Here is a 23,606-nt window from a genome sequence, read left to right as displayed (position 1 = left end):
GCTCTCCTCTGGGATGGCCGGCATAACTCACCCGTGGCACCACCACTCATGAGTAATGCCACCATCCCAAATTTGTGCCCGTAAAACCTTTATATCATGGCACACCATCAAGCATTCCCTTTTATATTGCTAAATAAAATAGCATCGTCAGCTTTAGAAACACAGCAGGGAGGAGGCGGTGAGCCGTTTCGCTGAGCTGCAGCTGGAAAATTTGTGGGTGGCTGGTTTTAAGACAAACCGGGCGCCTCTTTGTAGCCTTCCTCCCAAACACCTTAAGGCTTTTCACAATATCTTAATTGTTGGGGCCCACAAAGTGCCTGTTACGTGATAAGGGACACAGGGGCCCCCTAAGCTGAAGTGTGATTCAGGGTCTACACTAAAACACAAACAAACGAAAAACCTCCTGTTCAAAGGTTTCAATTCAGTCATGTATATCCACACGCTTATTTTGCAGAAAATAACTTTATAGTGTTGAATGTGTCATTTTCTTCCACAGGCAATGTTTGCAGTTTTTCATGGGCAGTGTTAGCAAAGGGACCGTAGTAATATTTATCATGTCCGCATTCCATCTTTTCTCCAGGGAGCTCAAGACAAAATGCATGAGGTTATGCCATTTTTTCCTTAACAAGAAACCTGTAAACGCTGAGGGATGATGACTGGCCAGGGGTCACCCAGCAAGTGGCTTTGGATTCTGAACTCTGAACAGCCAAGTTAGCCAAATAATTGTAGGATAAAAAGATGCAAAATGATCAGCTGCCGATATTTGCTTAACTGGTGCAGGTTTTCAGAATCCGTTTCCTCTTGGTACGTTGTGTGGATTGCTTTGGAGTACAATTTATTAAGAAACTTGTAGTTTAATAATAATAATAATAATAATAATAATAATAATAATAATTTATTTATATCCTGCCCTCCCCAGCTGAAGCCGGGCTTAGAGCGGCTAACAACAATAAAAGTAACACAGCATTCTGAAATCAAATTTATTATAAAAGCAGTTCAAATCAAATTAATGGCAACCATTGGGCTCGAGTTCTGTGAAGAATTACCAAAGGAGGGGGTCAGGCTGTGCCTTGGCCAAAGGCCTGGTGGAACAGCTCTGTCTTGCAGGCCCTGCAGAAAGATGTCAAGTCCCGCAGGGCCCTAGTCTCTTGTGACAGAGCATCCCACCAGATCGGGGCCACAGCCAAAAAAGCCCTGGCTCTGGTTGCCTAACCTAGCCTCCCTGTGGCCCTGGACCTCCAAGATGTTTTTGTTTGAAGACCGTAGGGTCCTCCGTGGGACATACCAGGATAGGCAGTCCCGTAGGTACGTGGGTCCTAGGCCACAAAGGGCTTTAAAGGTTAAAACCAGCACCTTAAACCTGATCCTGTACTCCACCGGGAGCCTGTGCAGCTGGTAAAGCACCGGGTGAATGTGATCCCGTGGCCAGGACCCCGTAAGGAGTCTCGCCGCAGCATTCTGCACCCGCTAGAGTTTCTGGGTCAGTCTCAAGGGCAGCCCCACGTAGAGCGAGTTACAGTAATCCAGTCTGGAGGTGACCGTCACGTGGATCACAGTGGCTAGGTCAGAGAGAGGTAAGGAGACAACTGCTTAGCTTGGTGGAGATGAAAAAATGCCGCCTTTGTTATAGCTGCAATCTGTGCCTCCATGGAAAGGGAAGTGTCGAAGATTATACCCAAACTCTTAACGGACGGTGCTGGCACTAACTGCACCCCCGCAAGAGATGGGAGTTGCCCCCTCAATCCCATATCGTCCCGTCCCAGCCAGAGGACCTCTGTCTTCGAAGGATTTAACTTCAGCCGGCTCCCACGTAACCATCCAGCCACAGCTTCCAAGCATCTGATCAGTGTGTCTGGGGCCGAGTCAGGATGGCCATCCATCAACAGATAGAGTTTTATTTCTCTGTGAAGGACAGAGTGCAAAACAGTCGCGTCACAGCTTCCTTTTTTTGCAGGCCGAGAGAGAGGAAAAGGCCGGGCGGGTGAAGGGCTAATAACGTTTTCCCTCTCTTTTGCAGGTTGCCCGGTCTCAAGGGAGAGGCATTTTTCTCTTCCGGAAGCTCAAGGATGTAATTGATTGGAGGAAGGTGAGATGCCTCCTTCTTCTCACCTCTCAGGAAGGGATTAGTTGGGAACAGCCTACCATACAGTTTTGCCCGGTGAGCAGCACCTTTGCATCAGCTGCTTAGGGGTTGGGGCCCCATATATTTCTTCCTGCCCTCTACTGTTTAGGGTGGCTTGTGTATGGAGATCAGGGTGGCCCTGGAGGCTTCTGGCTTCTTTGAGCCCTGGGAGATTTTCAGATGTAACTTGGCTCACACCAGAAAAACACAAGAGCTCTGGTACGATGAGTGGGCTGACGATAATACTATTCACTCTGGACAGCACACCCAGAATCTTACTTCAGTTTAAAACCAACCAGACAAGCAGAATCTTCTAATTGCCATGATGTGCAGCTGCACTTTGGTCCTTTTTGTTGGTTTTTGTAATTTGCTTAAAATATAAAAGGAGAACTCCCTGAATGCCTAGATCCAGGTTTGGGGCAAATATTCTTTGGTGAGAGAGCTGCAGCAGAGATTTAAAATCACAAGCCATGCAGCAAAGTGAAGTGTGGAAACATAGGCTGTTAGACCTTTAAAACATTCCCTTGTAAGCTACTTCCAAGTTTCCCACTTCCTTCAGCACTGAAAGAGACCATGTTTGGTAAGTTAAAAATGGTTGACTTACAAACTCTTTAAAGGTCAGGTTCATGTGCTTTTCCATACAGCAGCAAGAAAAGACAAGCAGTACAACTTAGTTTCAAAAAGTGGTAAATGTTTCAAAATCATTTTTATAGAAACACGAAGATGGCTTACTAAAGCCACACGGTCTGAACTTGGAGCATCCAGCTTAGACATTCTTATTGGTCAGGTTCATATGGTGGAAAATAAGAAGAAACATCTTTGTTTCCTGAGAATGCCTCTAGGCATGCCCTGATGTAGTCTGGGGAAACAGATGGCAGCTGAAGGTCAGGGCTTGGCGTAGCAGCACAAACTGCCTGCTTGGTAAATAACATTTATTCAAAATTAGGGAGGGTTAAGGGGGCTTGCTGGTGCTGAAGGAGGCGTCTAGGGGTGCCCTGGTGTGTTAGATTGGAGCGCCCAGATTTAGGTGTATGGGGTCTCCCTCTTCCTCTTATTCAGGCCATAAAGGTAAAGGTAAAGGGACCCCTGACCATTAGGTCCAGTCGTGACTGACTCTGGGGTTGCGGCACTCATCTCACTTTACTGGCCGAGGGAGCCAGCGTACAACTTCCGGGTCATGTGGCCAGCAGGACTAAGCCGATTCTGGCGAAACCAGAGCAGCGCACGGAAACGCCGTTTGCCTTCCCACTGGAGTGGTACCTATTTATCTACTTGCACTTTGACGTGCTTTCGAACTGCTAGGTTGGCAGGAGCAGGGACCGAGCAACCGGAGCTCACCCCGTCGCGGGGATTCGAACTGCCGACCTTCTGATCAGCAAGTCCTAGGCTCTGTGGTTTAACCCACAGGAGAACGTTAAGCAGTGCTTCCATTCTTCCTGACCTAAGCAAGTCACCCGATCTCCTTCACAGGACGGTGTCCGCGTGGATGACCAGAAAGATGAAATTCCGGTAGAGAATTACGTAGCGCAGCGCTACATCGAGAACCCGTATTTAGTCGGTGGTGAGTTGCCTGCTTATCAGCCCAGAATATGTGTGCACACATAGACACACAATCCTGCACCTCCATCCCAAATTTGGAGTGAATTTCCCTGACCGCCACAGCCTCATTAATAAGGTGGGGCGTATGCACACGCAGCCCCTTTTCTGGGATAGGCTGCCCAATGGAGATTGTATTTCCTACATCAAACTTAAAATGACCATTTGTACTAGTCTAAATGTACATGTGCGTGTGTCATGAATGGTTAGTGCCCACTCTTGCCCTCTGCATGTAGATCAGCAGATAACTTGTCTCTGGGAAGTCAGAGAGAAGCTCTAATTCCCACTAGTTCCAGCTGCCTGCAATTGATACTGTATGCTCCGTCAGAGGTGAATGATGTTTGCGGCTCTCTCAGTAAACTATCCGGTGATTTGTTCTGTAGCGGATAAGGCACTTGTATTGTTTCTGATTGACTTTGACTTTTCTACAAGTATCTGTTTCTGTGGTTTTTGTTGCTTAACCGTGACAGCTATTGGTAGCAATTACACAGCCTTGAGCGATAAAACCTTCAGTTTACCTTTCAGCCGCTTTGCTGATGAGGCTAAAACATCCCAGCAGGGCTTTGGGTTTCCATGTTTCAATTCTTTCATCTATCACCATCATCATGGTCCCTTCCAACCCTAAAATTCTATGTATGATTCTATGCTATAAATATTCACACTGGTCCCGCTTTAAAAACGTTCGCTATGAGAAAATTCACTTATCCAAACACAACGAGTTAGTACCCAAACCTTGCTATACACACTGTGGATTCAGATATTCAAACACAGAGCATTTTTACTTTTGCGTTTGCCTTTTGCTGGTTGACTGAAGAACAGGGGAGGAAGGGAGTTGCAAGAGCAATTTTTTTCTGGGTTTTCCTCTCTCTTTTTGCCCTTTGGAGGTCAACATTCTGTGCTTGGGAACGCATTAGAAATCTCCCCATAGGAATCAGTAAAAATCATCAACTCATTATGTGAACACTCACCAAACGGATGATATCCAGGGAACACATTGTGTTCTGTAAGTGGGACCTGCATGTACATAATAGTCCTTACATAAGCAAAAAAGACAGTTTGCTGCCCCAAGGTGCTTACAGTCTAAGAGTACCTCCAGACTGGGAGTACAGGTGTATTCCGCAACATGTCAACAATAAGAGTGTTCTAGTGGTGGATTTGTACCAGACCACCCACACAACCCTCTCAGTTGTCCTGCAATGCTTCCCCAGTGCTGCTGCATTAGTGCTGCCTGAAGGGGCACTATTGTGATAGTAAAGGTAAAGGGACCCCTGACCATTAGGTCCAGTCGTGGCCGACTCTGGGGTTGTGGCGCTCATCTCGCTTTCTTGGCCGAGGGAGCCGGCGTACAGCTTCCGGGTCATGTGGCCAGCATGACTAAGCCGCATCTGGCGAACCAGAGCAGCGCACGGAAATGCCGTTTACCTTCCCGCCGGAGTGGTACCTATTTATCTACTTGCGTTTTGACATGCTTTTGAACTGCTAGGTTGACAGGAGCAGGGACCGAACAATGGGAGCTCACTCCGTTGCGGGGATTCGAACCGCTGACCTTCTGATCAGCAAGTCCTATGCTCTGTGGTTTAACCCACAGCGCCACCCGCGTCCCAGCACAACAAAAGTGGACAACCCACCCACCCCAGAATATTTGTGGTATAAAAGTTACGAGACTTCAGGAGGAAGTTACAGGGCAAGCACTGACTAGAAGTGAAGCGCTTTGTTTGCCCCCAAAACCTTTGCAGACATAAACAGTATCAAACGTGGGATGGTGTATAACCGCCCTGATACCGCCAGGAGCACAAATCACCATGAGTGCCCAAACAAAAGGAAACACAGAGGGAACTAGCACAAATGTAATGCCATCCTTCAGTCCTGAGAATGAGGTACAAATAGCACAGGTGGGGCAGTAATTCATAAAGCTATTTCTCTTGGGTTCACAGGGCGGAAGTTTGACTTGAGAGTGTACGTCCTAGTCATGTCGGTGAGTGAACAGGCCATCGCCCCTGCAATGCCCAGTCCGTCCCCTAAATTGATGTGATAGATAGCCAGCTAGGAGGGACTTATACCTGAAGGAGCGTCTCCACCCCCATCATTCTGCCCGGATGCTGAGGTCCAGTGCTGAGGGCCTTCTGGCGGTTCCCTCACTTCAAGAAGCAAAGCTACAGGGAACCAGGCAGAGGGTCTTCTCAGTAGTGGCACCCACCCTGTGGAACGCCCTCCCATCAGATGTCAAAGAGATAAACAACTACCTGACATTTAGAAAACATCTGAAGGCAGCCCTGTTCAGGGAAGTTTTTTATGGGTGACATTTTGATGTGTTTTTGGTCTTTGTTGGAAGCCGCCCAGAGTGGCTGGGGAAACCCAGCCAGATGGGCAGGGTAAAGGGACCCCTGACCATTAGGTCCAGTCTTGACTGACTCTGTGGTTGCGGCGCTCATCTCGCTTTATTGGCCGAGGGAGGTGGCATACAGCTTCCGGGTCATGTGGCCAGCATGACTAAGCCGCTTCTGGTGAACCAGAGCAGCGCACGGAAATGCCGTTTACCTTCCCGCCAGAGTGGTACCTATTTATCTACTTGCACTTTGAGGTGCTTTCGAACTGCTAGGTTGGCAGGAGCAGGGACCGAGCGACGGGAGCTCACCCCGTCGCGGGGATTTGAACCGCTGACCTTCTGATCGGCAAAGTCCTAGGCTCTGTGGTTTAACCCACAGCGCCACCCACGTCCCTGCATGGGCAGGGTACAAATGATAAATTATTGTTGTTGTTGTTGTTGTTGCTGCTCACCACCGCTTTCTCTTCCTCCCAGTATATCCCACTCAAAGCCTGGCTTTACCGGGACGGCTTTGCTCGCTTCTCCAACACCCGCTTCACCCTGAACACCATCGACGACCACTGTATCCTGACCTGTCTGCACATTGCATGAGCTGCTTCAGGACGGAACAACTTTTTGTCAGCTGTTGGGGGGGGGAGGGACGTTTGCAACAAGATGCCCGTGTGCTTGGTGCAGGAAGACTGCAGAGCCCACTCACGCTGAGCAGGTCTGGCAGCCAAGGTCAGCAGCCTTGCCTGAAGTCCCTGGCAGATCAAGGCAGCTGCAATCACTGAAACAGTCTTCCAGCCCATTTTGGGACCACTGAGGACCAAACTGCATGTGATGCTAAATGTATCACTGCATAGGAAGCTACTTCATATCTGTTTCCATATGTTCTATTTATTGCGTTTATACCCTGCCCTTTTATGTGGGAGGAAAATATTAATCCCTGTGACCCACGTGTGTGGGGTGAAATGGCTGGGTGCCTGGATTCAAAATGCAGGGCTAAACTCACACTCCAGCAGGAAAGAGACCTCACTGGCAGAGTTTAAACACACAAAAGTCAAGCAGCAATATAGCGTTTAGGAAGGCAGGTTGTTAGAACCTTTTAGTCTGCATGCAAACAGCACCCTTCTCTTTCTACCCCTTTTGCAATGGACAAACCACACACTGTTAAGTAAGTTTAAAATGTTTTACTTACAAAACATTCCATAGGTCAGAGTCATGCATTTATCCAAGGAGCAGCAAAGAGAACACAGGCAGAATAATCTTTGGTAGAAAATGGAAAGATAGTGCCAAACACGTGCTCTAAGCTTGGCGCTTGCTTAGGCATGTCTTCCTTGGTCAGTTACATGATGCAGAGAGAGTGAGGGAACAGGAAGAGAAGGCTTCACTTCCTCCCTCATTGGAGATGAGTGGGCGTAACCTACGTAACTGAGTCTAGGAATTTAACTCTGTGATCTTAACCCATTCAGTCCCTAAGACTGGATCTACACGCAAGAAAAACCCGCTATAAATAAGTCATAAATTAAATTGTTATAACGGAAGAAAAAACTGTATGCAAAATCACATAGGCAAAGTTTTGTGCTCTACATCGCCATCTGGTCTCGCATGTGTATAACGAAGTTATAGCGTTGCAACATGGCTGATGTAGCTGAGTCCTAACTTTTCCTCCAAGGAGTTCAAGGTGGCATGCATGGTGTTCCCCTTCCCCATTTAATCCCCATGGCAACCCCATGGGCGGGAGGATAGATGAACTGAGTAGCCTGGGCAAAGGGAAGCCCTTTTGGGAGCCCGGTTCATATTTTGGATTCAGGGAGCATCTCTTTCCTTTCATATCATCCTTACCTCCCGCCTCCTGCCAGATGTTCACCTGACAAATGTAGCCGTGCAGAAGACAGCCCCTGACTACGACCCCGAAAAGGTGAGCAATGAGGGCCCAGCGACCCAGGTACACAAACCCTTCTGTTTCAGGGGCCGGGGTGGTTTGGCTGGGGGCTGGGCGAGGCCACACTTAAAATCCTCAGCCAAGGAGTGGCTGTAGCAGGAAGACCAATGGGTTAAGAGTCAAGATAGATGCAACATTTTAACTGTAGCCCCTTTGAGCTCTGCATTTTAGGGGGGGGCACTTCACCCTTTTTACAACTTGCCCTGCACATAGGTAAAGGTAAAGGGACCCTGACCATTAGGTCCAGTTGTGGACGACTCTGGGGTTGCGGTGCTCATCTCGCTTTACTGGCCGAGGGAGCCGGCGTACAGCTTCCGGGTCATGTGGCCAGCATGACTAAGCCGCTTCTGGCGAACCAGAGCAGCGCATGGAAACGCCGTTTACTTTCCCACGGGAGCGGTACCTATTTATCTACTTGCACTTTGACGAGCTTTTGAACTGCTAGGTGGGCAGGAGCAGGGACTGAACAACGGGAGCTCACACCGTCGCGGGGATTCGAACCGCCGACCTTCTGATCGGCAAGTCCTAGGCTCTGTGGTTTAACCCACAGCGCCACCCATGTCCCTGCACATACAGTAAGCCAAATGCAAGGTTTGGCCTCAATTCTTTCCCCTCCTTTCGCTATCAGGTGGGCTGTTCAAAAGTGGCACATGCACATTTAAAGTGATGTGTATGTCTGCCAGCTCTGCTTTTTTAAAAAGCTTCAGGGATTTAAAAACAATTGCAAAACTCCTCTGGAAACCAGGCAAGGAAAGAAAGTGTGTGGGTAACATGAACTTTACCCAACTAAAACTGAATCAGTCCAAGTTACTTCAAAATGAATTGAGGGTGGGGTTCACTCCAGGGGAGGTACATCGGGCACTTTGAAACCACCTCCGTCTTCACCCCTGGGCTCTCACTTATGGCTGGGGGAACTGGAAACCTCAAGGGCTGCCTCTTTTCATATGAACTTACCCAGAACCTGAGATCATCTTCTGAGACCCTCCTTTCATGTGCCTCCTCCTCAAGAGGTCTGGGGGGGGGGCAACACGAGAACGGGGCCTCCTCTGCAGTGGCTCCCCATCTGTCGAATGCTCTCCCCAGGTGTATAATGAAGGCACCAGGCACCAATACATCGATCTATTGCCCAAAACCAGTTTGAAGTCCATTTCATGAAATCAGTTTCTTACTTTTTGACCTGGCAATATATTTTGAATCCGTGCAAAAATCACTGTGGGGAAAAAACACGTGAAGCCAGCCAGTGCCTCTACACAGCTCCCTCCCTATTTCAGACATCATGATATCGCAATGTTTAGCTGCTGATAGATATATCGCGATGTTGAAAACCAGAGGTTGCCCAGCCCTACGCAAGGGCTAGTTGAAGAGGCCTGGGGAGCCACACTCTGTTTCTGGGCCTGAGGTTCCCCACTCTGAGCGCAATACTTTAGGTGCAGGGAGTGCCTCAGTACTGTGCTGTTCCTGTAAGGTACTTGACATTGCTGCCATCCCACCAGCTGCTGGGCTACCAGCCTCATGGAAACATTCTTGTGATATAAATGGAGTACCCCATCTGTTAAAAAAAACCAACAACGCTAGATGTTGAGTTGGGTTTTTATAAGCAGCTGCCACCGCCGCTCTTGGTTGTTTTGGCCTGTGTCCAGTCTATCGATCCTGTTTAGGGCTCGCCCTTTTTCCACAGAGCTCAGAGCAACAGTTGATCTCTTTTGGTCTCTTAGCAATCTTGAGAGGTAGAGTAAACTGAGAGGCGGGGGACGAGTGGGGATTTGAACCCGAGTCTCCCCAGCCCAAACCCACCTCTCTGTGCCCCTCTTCGTTGGCAGTCAGTAGAAACTGCACAAAACAAATGAAATACCATGAAAATCCCTGAAACGAGAACTAATTGACTAGAAATATTATCTTATGAAAATAAACTCAATAATAAAAATCAAAGAGTTTAAGGAAAAAATTAGAAAAACCTCAAATTGAATGAAGCCTTAACGGGATGCCGGCTACAAACCTCATTTCATTGAACTATTCAGTTTCCTCAGAAGGAAATAGAAAAATCATAAACCTTAAATGACCAAAATTCACAAGAAGGGGGTAGAACTCCCAAAAACTCTGAAATATTTGTAATCCTGAGTCAACCTAGGTGAAGCAAAGCACAGCAATAAAGGACTGAGGACTCAAAGGTACAATTTCTAATACTGAATTTACAAAAAAGGTTTGAAAACCCAAGTGGCAAGTTTTAAACAAAGCCAATTTAGAGGAAGCAAAGCCCAGTAGTAAAGAGTTGGGGACTCTGCTGTGAAAATTCTAGTATTGCCTTTACAAAAAGGTATTAAAAACCTAAATGGCACAAATTCAAAGAAAGGAATACAATATAAGCTGTTTTAGATTTTTTCCCTTAAACTCTTTGATTCTTATTATTTAGTTTATTTTCATAAGATAATATTTCTAGTCGATTACTTCTCGTTTCAGGGATTTTCACGGTACAGTGGTACCTCGGGTTACAGACGCTTCAGGTTACATACGCTTCAGGTTACAGACTCCGCTAACCCAGAAATAGTGTTTCAGGTTAAGAAATTTGCTTCAGGATGAGAACAGAAATCGGGCTCCGGCGGTGCGGCAGCAGCAGGAGGCCCTATTAGCTAAAGTGGTGCTTCGGGTTAAGAACAGTTTCAGGTTAAGTACGGACCTCCGGAACAAATTAAGTACTTAACCCGAGGTACCACTGTATTTCACTTGTTTTGTGCAACCTCTTTGTCGGCAGGGCTGCAAGTGGATGATCCAGAAGTTCCGCCTCTACCTGACGGCCAAGCACGGGGCGGAAGCTGTGGAGAACCTCTTCGCTGAGATGGACAACATTTTCATTAAGAGCCTGCAGAGCGTCCAGAAAGTCATCATCAGCGACAAGCACTGCTTTGAGCTCTACGGCTACGATATCCTGATCGACCAAGACCTCAAGCCGTAAGGGGGGGAGAGGGTCAGAGGATACTCCCAAGGGAAGGGAGGTAGCTCAGTTGCTCTGGATCAGAAGAGGAGGAGGAGGAAGAGGAGAGACAGCAGGAACTGGAAGGGCTGGCTGGGCAGCAGACAGTTCAAGGGAAGGAAAGAAAGATTGCAAGGAGATTTTTTTTTAAGGGTTCATAGGTATCTCGCCTGCTCCCAATATCCAGTTATGTGGCTCTTTCCAGTATCACACAACAGGGCCACCACATAGTGGATTCAGATAACCAGAGTGGAAGGATGGTGAAGAGCAGCCTTCTCCGACTTGGTGCCCTCCAGATGTTCTTGACTACAACTCCCATCATGTCTGACCATTTGCTGCACTGGCTGCTGGGAGCTGGGAGTCCCGACTGTTAATGGAGAAATCTGAGGGCTCCCTTGGACAAAAAACAAGGATACCAGCCAGGAATACCAGAGCAAAACAGCAGCCAGTAGGCTTGGTCTTTATTGAAGACTGTCCTCCCACCTGCCTCAAGGTGGAACAAGATGGAAGCCCCAAACAAAAGAGCCCCCAAACTTTTATTAGCTGCTAATCCCCATGTTACACCCCCCCAAACTACATCACTAATACGTCATGGTTACATCATGAAAGGGGAGGTCTGGTGGCAGTAATCTGAGCATCCTGGACCCTGCCCCCTGGTTCTCCTTGCCCTCCACCAAACGCCCATCAAGTGAAACAAAAGAGATATTTACATTTCCCTGTTTCCCAGCCACGTTAATGACACCCTTTTGTCTTCATCTGGGTTTGTTCTTTCTGGAATGGCTACCTGTCTGGCACTCAGGTATCAGGAGGCCAGGGATTATCACTCAGGCAGAGGGGCTGCTGAGTAGCTGAGCTCACATCTATATGAATTTCTGAAGTTTCTCCAGTGAGCCAGTACCGTATTTTTCGCCCTATATGGCGCACCGGCCCATAGGGTGCACTTATTTTGGGGGGGGGATAAAGAATTCCCCCCCCCCCGAGCATGCCGGGCTGGGAGCGGGGGAAGCCCGAGCTTCCCCCGACCCCAGTCCCCAGAACGGGTCCGGGAGCAACAGCGAGGTTGCATTCAACCTTGCCATCGCTTCCAGAGCTTGCCGGGCTGGGGGCGGGGAAAGCCCAAGCTTCCTCCGGCCCCAGCCCCCAGAACGGGTCCGGGAATGATGGCGAGGTTGCGCTCAACCTCGCCATCGCTCCCGGAGCTTGCTGCTATCCGAAGCCCGGGGAGCGCGGCGCTGTAACCCGCTGCGCACTCCGGGTTTAAGGCAGCCATCCACAAGCCTGCGGCGCCCGGCAGGAAATCCCGCTGGGCGCCACAGGCTTGCGGATAGCTGCCCTAAGCCCGAGGTGCACAGTGCCGCGCTCCCCGGGCTTCGGGCTGCAGGCAGCTATCCACAAGCCTTCCGACCCCTCTCGCTCTCCAGGCTTCAGTGAAAGCCTGCATTCGCCCCATAGGACGCACACACATTTCCCCTTCATTTTTGGAGGGGAAAAAGTGTGTCCTATAGGGCGAAAAATACGGTACATAGAGACATTGATCAGTGAATTCTTATATTTGGTATCATGCAGAAAAGGCCCTTTGAATAGATAGGAATAAACTGTGATGAAGTGTTTTGTGGGGACAAATCACAAAAGTCACAAAAGTGATTGTGCTGGTTTTGGTAGTGGGCTGCATGTGCATGATATTTGCTAGAGGGGCAACCCCCCCAACCTATACATAAATTCCTGCAGCACGACAACATTTGGAGGGCACCAAGTTGGGGAAGGCTGATTTAGAGCATGTCTTTGCCTACAGAGTTTTCAGCACAATCCTATCCATGCCTACTCGGAAGGAAGTCCCTATGGGTTTTGCGGGGGGGGGGGGAGTTCCCCCACGTAGGTGGATATTGAATTATGGCCGTTGGCTGTCTTAACTGCTGTATTCCGAGGGGAAAGCGTAGATCCTTAGGGAATAGAACTATTTAACCGAATTCTCAGTTTTCTCACAATGCAGTAAGTCTCGGGGGGTTGGGGAAATTGAAACTGGTTTAAATCCAATTTTCGTTTGCAGGGGCAAATGTCGTTGGAGGGGAACCTTTGCTTCTTGCCATTCCCTTCCATTGTCCAAAGGGAGAAGAGGTCAGCAAGGCAGGATTGTGCCTTTTCTCGCCGTTCTAGCCTCCAGCCATCCTCTCGCCTGCCCAGCCATGTTTCCCCTCCGCCCTTGGCAAGGAAATCTGGCACAATCAATTTCAGACCTGCCACTCTCCTTTCTAGCTCTGCCCTCTTGGCCTTGCCCCCCTTCCCTCCCTCTGCTGTGGCTGCTGGTTCAATTAGCGCCTCGGTGGCTTGTCAGCATTGCTCTGGTGCCTCTGCCACAACCCTGGGGACAGCTTTATTTAAAAGGAGCCGATAAGCAGACGCCAGGCAGCCACCGTCTGGAGCAGCGACTCTGCATTGTCTGACGCACTCCGAGGAACATGGAGCCTGCCTCCCTCGGCACTCGACAGAGACTGAGTAGCAAACCCCGGGGCCTTGCAGTTAGAGGACTTTAGCCCAGCTTCTTCGCATTATTCAGCTGGCTCTTCCCAGAGCCTTTGGGTGGGAATTTGCACCCAGGTCTTCAAAAGTCTGGGGCAGATGGGGCTTGCTTACCTGGGAAGGTAGCCCATCTAGGAGAAGGAAGACTCTGGTCCTAAACCTCCCAGGATTCATTGAGAACGGGAATAATAATAATAATAATAATAATAATAATAATAATAAATAAATAATTTATTATTTATACCCCGCCCATCTGGCTGGGTTTCCCCAGCCACTCTGGGCGGCTTCCAGCAGAACACTAAAATACAATAACCTATTAAACTTTAAAAGCTTCCCTGAACAGGGCTGCCTTCAGATGTCTTCTAAAAGTTTGGTAGTTTTTCTCTTTGACAGCTGGTGGGAGGGCGTTCCATGCCAGGGTAGCTCTGTTTTGGGAAGTTTTTAACGTTTGACGCTTTATTGTGCTTTTAATACAGTCATACCTCGTGTTGCGTTTGCTTCGTGATACTTTTTTTAGGTTGCGTCCCGCGGCGACCCGGAAGTACCGGAAAGGGTTACTTCTGGGTTTCGCAGCTTGCGCAGGCGCGCAAAATGACGTCACGCAGTTGCGGGTTGCGTTCTGCTCATGTTGCAAATTGGACTCCGGAACGGATCCCATTCGCAACCAGAGGTACCACTGTGTTGTGTTGGGAGCCGCCCAGAGTGGCTGGGGAAACCCAGCCAGATGGGCGGGGTATAAATATTATTATTATTATTATTATTGTTATTATTATTACTGCTGCTCCTCCCCTAGACCAAGTAAAACAATAGAAATACTTAACCAACTGACCAATCAGGTCAGTCCTGCCCCCCTAAAAAAAGCCCCCCCCCAAAAAAAATCCTGACTATGCCCATGGTTCAATGACACCTTGCTGCAACTGCAGCCAGGCTGGTGCCAGATGTATTGCATCAGCGAGGCTGAGAGGGGAGACCAGAACCCCCATATATACCCTGACCAGGCTTGCACCCAGGAGAGGAGGTGTACTTCCTTGCCTCTCTAGAGAGATGGGTGCCAGCCACCTTCCAAAGGCAGTTAGCTTAGACTAGGGAACGGAACCCAGGGCAAGTCAACTGGGATAGGGCAGCCTTCACTAACCTGGTACCACCCAGATGTTTCGGACTGCCACTGATGGGCTGTAGTCCAAAACATCTGGAGGGCACCAGGTTGGCAAAGGCTGGGATAGGTTCTGGCTTGGATCTTACTGCAGCTCGTAGAGTTGCGCGGGACAGAATATTCCTCCACTTAAGGCATTGACCTCAAGGATGGACAGAAGCGGGAAGAGATATGGCGGGCAATGGAAGATGGAGAAGCCAACGGAGGAGAGCGTGCCAGTCGTTTCTGCCCATCTCGACAGCATGTACATTGTGCCCACTGTAGTATGAGAGTCAGCGTGGTGTAGTGGTTAGGAGCGGTGGACTCGTAATCTGGTGAACCGGGTTTGCTTCCCCGCTCCGCCACATGCAGCTGCTGGGTGACCTTGAGCCAGTCACACTTCTCTGAAGTCTCTCAGCCTCACTCACCTCACATATAATAATAATAGTAATAGTAATAATAATAGTAATAATAATAATAATAATAATTTATTTGTACCATTGTTTCCTATTGTTTCCCCAGCCACTCTAGGCGACTTCCAGCAAAGATAAAAAAATACATTAAAATGTCACACATTAAAATCTTCCCTAAACAGGGCTGTCTTCAGATGTATTCTCAATGTCAGGTAGTTGCTTATCTCTTTGACACCTGATGGGAGGGCGTTCCACAGGGCGGGTGCCACCACCGAGAAGGCCCTCTGCTGGTTCCCTGTAACTTGGCTTCTCGCAGCGAGGGAACCGCCAGAAGGCCCTCGGCACTGGACCTCAGCATCCGGGCAGAACGATGGGGGTGGAGACGCTCCTTCAGGTATAGTGTTTGCTGTGGGGGAGGAAGGGAAAGGAGATTGTTAGCCGCTTTGAGACTCCTTAAGGGGAGTGAAAGGCGGGATATCAAGTCCAAATTCTTCTCTTCTTCTTCTATGACCAAGCAGAAGAATCCAGGGAGGGTCTATGGAGGTTAGAAGGGGCTGAATTCTCAGTAGTCCCATTCAGTCCTATGGGATGAAGCAGTTGGCAAGGTTGTTGGGGAAAACCCCAAACTTGCTTCCCCTACAAGCCACTGATGGCACAAACAGCGCAGCCTGGTAGCGTGCTCAGATACACCCCTTTAATTTCCTCACCTATAGGGACACTTCCTCAAAGACAGCAGGCTGGCCGACGAATGAAGCAGGATTCTGCATGCTTCATCTAATAATAATAATAATAATAATAATAATAATAATAATAATAATTTTATTTATACCCCGCCCTCCCCAGCCAAGGCCAGGCTCAGGGCGGCTAACAAGCAATAATAAAAACAAGTTGAATGAATACAACTTAAAAACAAGATTAAAATACAACATTGAAACATTAAAATGCAGCCTCGTCACAGGAGGAGAAAGGAATGCACCTCTCGCACCCGTATCAACCAGTCAGCCTCCACAGGGCAGTTTTGCATCGGTGAACCGCCTCCCCTTCACCAAACCACACGGATCCACGATGAAAAGACAAGCCACAAGCCCGATCTCCTTAGCTCGGGTGCGTTAAGCACACAAAGAAGAAGAAGAAGAAGAGTTTGGATTTGATATCCTGCTTTATCACTACCCGAAGGAGTCTCAAAGCGGCTAACATTCTCCTTTTCCCTTCCTCCCCCACAACAAACACTCTGTGAGGTGAGTGAGGCTGAGAGACTTCAGAGAAGGGTGACTAGCCCAAGATCACCCAGCAGCTGCATGTGGAGGAACAGGGAATCAAACCCAGTTCACCAGATTACGAGTCTATCGCTCTTAACCGCACCACAATGGCTCTCAGCCCCTTCCAGCCCCCATTGCTCTCTTTTGCTGTCCTTGGCAGGTGGCTTCTCGAAGTTAATGCTTCCCCCTCCCTCACGGCCAGCAGCCAGGAGGACTATGAACTCAAGACCCATCTTCTGGAGGACACCCTGAACATAGTGGACATGGAGGGCAGGTGAGTAGAGCACTTAGCGTGTGTGCCTCGTGCCTGTCATTTCAGTTGGCTCTGTTGTTGTTTAGTCGTTTAGTCATGCCCGCCTCTTCGTGACCCCCTGGACCAGAGCACGCCAGGCACTCCTGTCTTCCACTGCCTCCCACAGTTTGGTCAAACTCATGCTGGTAGCTTCGAGAACACTGTCCCACCATCTTGTCCTCTGTCGTCCCCTTCTCCTTGTGCCCTCCATCTTTCCCAACATCAGGGTCTTTTCCAGGGAGTCTTCTCTTCTCATGAGGTGGCCAAAGTATTGGAGCCTCAGCTTCAGGCAGGATCTGTCCTTCCAGTGAGCACTCAGGGCCGATTTCCTTCAGAATGGATAGGTTTGATCTTCTTGCAGTCCATGGGACTCTCAGTTGGCTCTACTAATCTTTATAGTGTGCCTTCCGCACTGTCGATCCCCCTGAGGGTGCAGCAGGAGTCTTTGCCCTATGGAAATAAGCAACAAGACATGTGCACTGCTTATGACTCCCACAGTTTTCCTGCATTCTCAAGTGCTGCAACCCTTAATCTTATGCAGTGCACCAAAGCCAAGTGCAAGTTCATGGGAGATGTTTCAAACCACTTGTTTTCCTGTGCTGACCATCTTTCTGCAAAACCACCCAGTCCTCCTCGGTCTCTCCAACCTCCTTTTGCAGGAACTTCTTCCTGGATTCCTCTTGAAGCAAAGCTTATTTGTTTTTAAATAATTTTTATTATTATTACTGTATTTTTTGCTCTATAAGACTCACTTTTTCCCTCCTAAAAAGTAAGGGGAAATGTGTGTGCGTCTTATGGAGCGAATGCAGGCTGCGCAGCTATCCCAGAAGCCAGAACAGCAAGAGGGATTGCTGCTTTCGCTGCGCAGTGAACCCTCTTGTTGTTCTGGCTTCTGGGATTCAGAATATTTTTTTTCTTGTTTTCCTCCTCCAAAATCTAGGTGCGTCTTATGGTCTGGTGCGTCTTATAGAGCGAAAAATGCGGTAATTGACATCCATACACAATCTTAGGTACATGTACAGCCTTAAATAATAATACCATTAAATATTGATTTAAACTTGTATTTGTACATGCTCTTTTCTTATAATTTCTAACTAAACAAAAATAAACCAAAATAAAAATCCAGTAAACTAAATTATATGAAAACAGACTTCCCGTCATTTCCTGATGTAAATTACATTTACAACATTGAATGTAGTTATACTACTTACCTTACTCTTACTATAGCGTCTAGTACTTTCTTATAACATACCATACCATTTTCCCTTGCTTAGTAGTATTTAAGTTACACAAGGGTCATTCAAACTCTGCCATAGTTATGTCGTTGTTATATTTTTGTAGGTATTTCTTAAACATATCCCATTTTTGCGTGAATGATTGTTCTGTATTTCCCCTTAATCTGTCAGTTGAGCCAATTCTGCATAGTCTAATAACTTATTCTGCCATTCCCTTACTATTGGTACTTTTCCCCCTTTCCAGTTCGATGCAATTAATAACCGGGCAGCCGAAGCAAAGTTTATTTCTGTTCCTAATCCACTCCCTTTAAAAGACTCGGGGCAATTAAGGAAGACGATATATGCCAACACACCTTGCCAGGAAAGCGCTGGGTCAATAAACCCGGTGGATCGCTCTGTTGTAGGGTGATCATCAGAAAGTTTTCTGAATTCTCAATGGCATGCAGCCCTTGTACAGGAGACGGATAAGCGCTAAACTCACCTCTGTCCTCCCAAGCTGCCATCTCGATACCCCTCCAAGGTTGGAGCTTGGATGAGCAAATCCATCCCAGGAAGGGCAAAGGATACAGGCCTGCCCTTGACTCTCAAGCCTTTGCTCCTACAGGCTGACGGGGAAGGAGAAGCGTGTCGGAGGCTTTGACCTAATCTGGAACGACGGTCCCGTCAGCAGAGAAGATGGGAATCTGGACACACCCATGAACGGCTTTGTTGCAAACACCCACCTAGGTATTCAGCCGAGTGGCTCTTAGGAGACATAGGCAGGGTGGGGGCTGCAGGCGTTGCTGTTTCCCCACCCCCAGATGTGTCAAACCCATCTCGGCACTGGAGAGCGGTGGCTGGGATCATAGTAATAATAATAATAATAATAATAATAATAATAATTTATTATTTATACCCCGCCCATCTGGCTGAGTTTCCCCAGCCACTCTGGGCGGCTTCCAACAAAGTACTAAAATACAGTAGTCTTTTAAACATTAAAAGCTTCCCTAAACAGGGCTGCCTTCAGATGTCTTCTAAAAGTCTGGTAGTTGTTGTTCTCTTTGACATCTGGTAGGAGGGCGTTCCACAGGGCAAGTGCCACCACCGAGAACGCCCTCTGCCTGGTTGCCTGTAGCTTTGCTTCTCACAGTGAGGGAACTGCCAGAAGGCCCTCGGAGCTGGACCTCAGTGTCCGGGCAGAATTATGGGGGTGGAGACGCTCCTTCAAGTATATTGGACCAAGGCCATTTAGGGCTTTAAAGGTCAGCACCAACACTTTGAATTGTGCTCAGAAACGTACTGGGAGCCAATGTAGGTTTTTCAAGACCGGTGTTATGTGGTCTTGGCGGCCGCTCCCAGTCACCAGTCTAGCTGCTGCATTCTGAATTAGTTGTAGTTTCCGGGTCACCTTCAAAGGTAGCCCCACGCAGAGTGCATTGCAGTAGTCCAAGCAGGCGATAACTAGAGCATGCACCACTCTGGTGAGACAGTCCACAGGCAGGGAGGGTCTCAGCCTGTGTGCCAGATGGAGCTGGTAAACAGCTGCCCTGGACACAGAATTGACCTGCACCTCCATAGACAGCTGTGAGTCCAGTATGACTCCCAGGCTGCGCACCTGGTCCTTCAGGGGCACAGTTACCCCATTCAGGACCAGGGAGTCCTCCACACCAGCCTGCCTCCTGTCCCCCCAAAATAGTACTTCTGTCTTGTTAGGATTCAACCTCAATCTGTTAGCCACCATCCATCCTCCAACCGCCTCCAGAAACTCACACAGGACCTTCACTGCCTTCACTGGTTCTGATTTGAAAGAGAGGTAGAGCTGAGTATCATCTGCATACTGATGAACATCCAGCCCAAACCCCCTGATGATCTCTCCCAGCGGCTGCATGTAGATGTTGAAAAGCATGGGGGAGAGGACAGAACCCTGAGGCATAGAATCATAGAGCAAGTGAGTTTTCTCATGGTCCCTTCCCTTCCCTTCCCTGGGGTCACCTAGTCCCACCCCCTGCAATGCAGGAATCTCAGCTAAAGCATCCATGACAAATGACCAATCTCTACTTAAAAGCCTCCAAGGAGAGTCCACAACCTCCGAGGGAAACGGTTCCACTGTCAAACAGCTCCTACAGTCAGAAAGTTTCCCTGATGTTTAGTCAGAATCTCCTTTCTTGTACAGTGGTACCTCGGGATGCGAACGGGATCTGTTCCGGAGCCCCGTTCGCATCCTGAATGGAACGTAAGATGCGACGGCGTGTCTGCACGTACGCGGGTCGCGTTTTACCGCTTCCGTGCATGCACGTGACATCCTTTTGAGCGTCTGTGCATGCGGCAAAACCCAGAAGTAATGCGCTCCATTACTTCTGGGTTGCCGTGAAGCGCAACCCGAAAGCGCTCAACCTGAAGCACATTCAACTCGAGGTATGACTGTAACTTGAATCCATTGGTTCAAGTCCTCCCCTCTAGAGCAGGAATTATGGGAATAGATCTTGACAGGTTAATTCAGGGTAGTTGTTTCTGAATCAGCGTAGCTGTTTTAAGTTGCTGCTGGCGATTCATTCCATATTCTTGGAGATGATACTGATATTATCATACTTCTTTTTTTAAAATCCCTTATGCGTTGGTGCTTTAAGCCACCGCAATCCCCTCAACTTCACCACCCATTTCACTTGAATAGCTTCCCAAAAGGCACACAGTACAGATTATCACGGTGTTGTGGTCCGTTCTTTGCTTGATGCTGACTTGAGGAGACTCGGCTCTCTCTTCCCACCTCCAACTCCATCAGTCTCAACGCCTATCACAGGCTGTCAGGTAGTACTAAGGGGGGGGGCGAGAAGCTCCTGCAGCGTTTCCTGGGGGCACACTTTCAAACTGACTGAACCACAGCTCAGCCAGAGAGGCAGATTATCTCCTAGCTCCGTGGAGGGGACAAGTCACATGTAACTCCTTGTTATCGCTTTCATTTCAGGCTACAACAATGACAGGAAGAAACAGCTGAGGCAGCTTTTCAAGTCTTTTCAGACGCAGCAGAAAGTATAAACATTGCAGCGGAGAAATGGTCAGATGTCGGAGTGTGTGTGTGTGTGTGTCCGGGCTCTGGAGTTGAAGTGAGGTCCTTGCCGGCTTTGCTGCCTCAGTTATGTGTCTGCAGGGATTTCCTCCACTTTGGGGAGCTTCAGGTGCGCTGTTGAGAAGATTCCCTTTCCCGGCAGGCTGACCAAGCACTGGACACAGAACAGCTTTTAACCTTGGCATGTTGCAAAAGTCGGGTCTATTGCACCGTGTTTTGGGGCAGGAAGATGGTGCACTACTCACCTGGCCAGGTGCAAGCAGTGCTTAACATGGACAGCATCCGTGGGGGCGACAGCCAGGGGAGGAATACAATTGTTGCTCCGCCAACTGATTGCAGCAAATCAACTGGCACCTTCCACATGCAAGGCTGAAAAGAGTGATGCGTCCCACCCAAAGACCCACTGCCTTGACTAAAATGCATTGCAGCAAGCATGAATAAAAATTAATGCCTTAGTACTCCTAAGGACCCAGAAACATGTCCCTTTGGTTCTTGACTAGAGAATAATGTTATGGGGTGGCAGCGAGGCAGAGCATACCAGAACCACCTGCTGGTCCTCAATAACTGTTTCCCTGGAAGTGTACCCCTTCCTTCCCTTTTGCACACTCACTGCTATAAGGAATGAAGCCTAGGACTTACCACTGAGCCTAGGACTTGCCAATCAGAAGGTCAGCAGTTCGAATCCCCGCGACAGGGTAAGCTCCTGTTGCTCAGTCCCTGCTCCTGCCAGCATGTCAAAGTGCAAGTAGATAAATAGATACCACTCCGGCGGGAAGGTAAACGGCGTTTCCATGCGCTGCTCTGGTTCGCCAGAAGCAGCTTAGTCATGCTGGCCACATGACCCGGAAGCTGGCTGGCTCCCTTGGCCAATAAAGCGAGATGAGCGCTGCAACCCCAGAGTCGGTCACGACTGGACCTAATGGTCAGGGGTCCCTTTACCTATCTCATAACCAAAGCACAAGGCTTCGGTGGATGGGTTTGCTCAGGTTCCAGTGTAAAGGTTGGATATATACATGCAGTGGTACCTTGGTTCTCAAACTTAATCCGTTCCGGAAGTCTGTTCTAAAACCAAAGTCTTCCAAAACCAAGGTGCGCTTTCCCACAGAAAGTAATGCAAAATGGATTAATCTGTTCCAGACTTTTAAAAACCACCCCAAAACAGCAATTTAGCATGAATTTTACTATCTAACGAGACCATTGATCCGTAAAATGAAAGCAATAAACCATGTACTGCAGTCACACAATCCATCAGTAGATAAACTGGGTCCCACAAAATCACAAAAACAAAAGAGCCGCAAAAACAAAAAAGTAAAATAAATAGCAAAAAAAAGCGCGTAACACTCAAAACGGAAGTGTGACACTCAAAATGGAAGTGTGGCACTCAAATCGGAAGCGTAACACTCAAAATGGAGCATGTTTGGCTTTTGAAAAAAGTTCACAAACCGGAACACTTACTTCCGGGTTTGCAGTGTTTGGGTTCCAAGTTGTTTTGAGTACCAAGGTACCACCCTGAACAGAAACTGGATTGTGTACAGAGAATCCCCTGCTTTTTCTCAAGAAGCAGAATAGAATTTCGAGCCTGGCAGCAGGAGCAACACAGGGGTGGTGGAGCCAGGAATAGCACTTGCAGATGCAACTGGGCATCATTCACCCCCTCCAGTGAGATAACCCGATCTCAACACCACTTCTGAGGGTGGGCGCACATTGCTACCTTCCCCTGGCAGCACTGATCAGCTTTCACTGCATCACGGACTGCCACTTGATGGCTGGTCTTGTGAATGCTCCAAGAGCCCAGCTCGCCTACAAGTTTGGGCTCAAGGGGCATTTTGAAAGTTTCAAGACACAGGAAAATGACAGCAGTGATAAGAAGTCTGTGGGCCTCCACATGCTACTCCTATCAGCCCCAAGCAGCATGACTGCTGCTCAGGGATGATGGGAGTTGTAGTCTAGCAATATCTGGAAGGCCACAGGTTCCAGTATACCTGAAGGAGCGTCTCCACCCCCATCGTTCTGCCCGGACGCTGAGGTCCAGCGCCGAGGGCCTTCTGGCAGTTCCCTCATTGCGAGAAGCAAAGCTACAGGGAACCAGGCAGAGGGCCTTCTCGGTAGTGGCGCCCGCCCTGTGGAACGCCCTCCCATCAGATGTCAAAGCGATAAAGAACTACCTGACATTTAGAAGACATCTTAAGGCAGCCCTGTTCAGGGAAGCTTTTAATCTGTGATATTTTACTGTATTTTTTGTTTCTATGGAAGCCGCCCAGAGTGGCTGGGGAAACCCAGCCAGATGGGCAGGGTACAAATAATAAATTATTATTATTATTATTATTCCTCATTCCTGGGTTTGTGGTCACAAGTGACCTTTGTCCAACCACACAGGTCCATCATGGGATTGTGTCCCTTAACCCTTTGACATTCTTTCTTAATTTTAAAAAATGTATTTACTAAATTTGTAACTGCCCTTCATCTGTAGATCTCAGGCCGGGTCACAAGAGAAAAATACAAGATAAAAAACACAAAATACCTAATAAAAGCAAGAACCAGTAGCTTCCCTACTCGCTTAGGCAATGCCACCTGCAGCAGCTGCTCCCTAGTGCCAAGACAAATCACCACAGTAACTTCTGCTCTGCCCCGAGTTGCTGCCGAGCTCTTTGTCTTCTCTGGGGTTTAAGGGATCTGCCTATACTGTTGATGGACAAGTAGGTGAGCTTGCCATGAAGCCTATTCCATAAAGCTCTGGTGATTTCATCGTCAAAGAAGGATTTTACATAAAATAAAG

General features: G+C 48.4%; 1 protein-coding gene across 3 annotated transcripts in view; it reads left to right on the top strand.

The window, feature by feature from the left end:
- TTLL9 (tubulin tyrosine ligase like 9) overlaps positions 1–21,306 on the top strand; it is a 54,313-nt gene extending 33,007 nt beyond the window's left edge. Inside the window, exons 6-14 of one of the 3 annotated variants that reach the window (XM_081011389.1) lie at positions 2,018–2,086; positions 3,593–3,683; positions 5,653–5,693; positions 6,519–6,606; positions 7,889–7,947; positions 10,721–10,917; positions 16,421–16,534; positions 18,392–18,513; positions 20,729–21,306. In XM_081011389.1, coding sequence (XP_080867515.1) covers positions 2,018–2,086; positions 3,593–3,683; positions 5,653–5,693; positions 6,519–6,606; positions 7,889–7,947; positions 10,721–10,917; positions 16,421–16,534; positions 18,392–18,513; positions 20,729–20,799 — 852 coding nt within the window. In that variant the 3' untranslated portion in view covers positions 20,800–21,306. Of the gene's footprint in view, positions 1–2,017; positions 2,159–3,592; positions 3,684–5,652; positions 5,694–6,518; positions 6,607–7,888; positions 7,948–10,720; positions 10,918–16,420; positions 16,535–18,391; positions 18,514–20,728 lie in introns of all 3 variants that reach the window. The other 2 variants (XM_081011388.1, XM_081011390.1) reach the window with 2 other exon arrangements.
- The last annotated feature ends 2,300 nt before the right edge of the window (positions 21,307–23,606 follow it).

The sequence above is a fragment of the Podarcis pityusensis genome, assembly GCF_964106645.2.
Source record: "Podarcis pityusensis genome assembly, chromosome: 6".
Taxonomy (NCBI): Eukaryota; Metazoa; Chordata; class Lepidosauria; order Squamata; family Lacertidae; genus Podarcis; species Podarcis pityusensis.
This window is presented reverse-complemented; position numbering and strand designations above follow the sequence as displayed.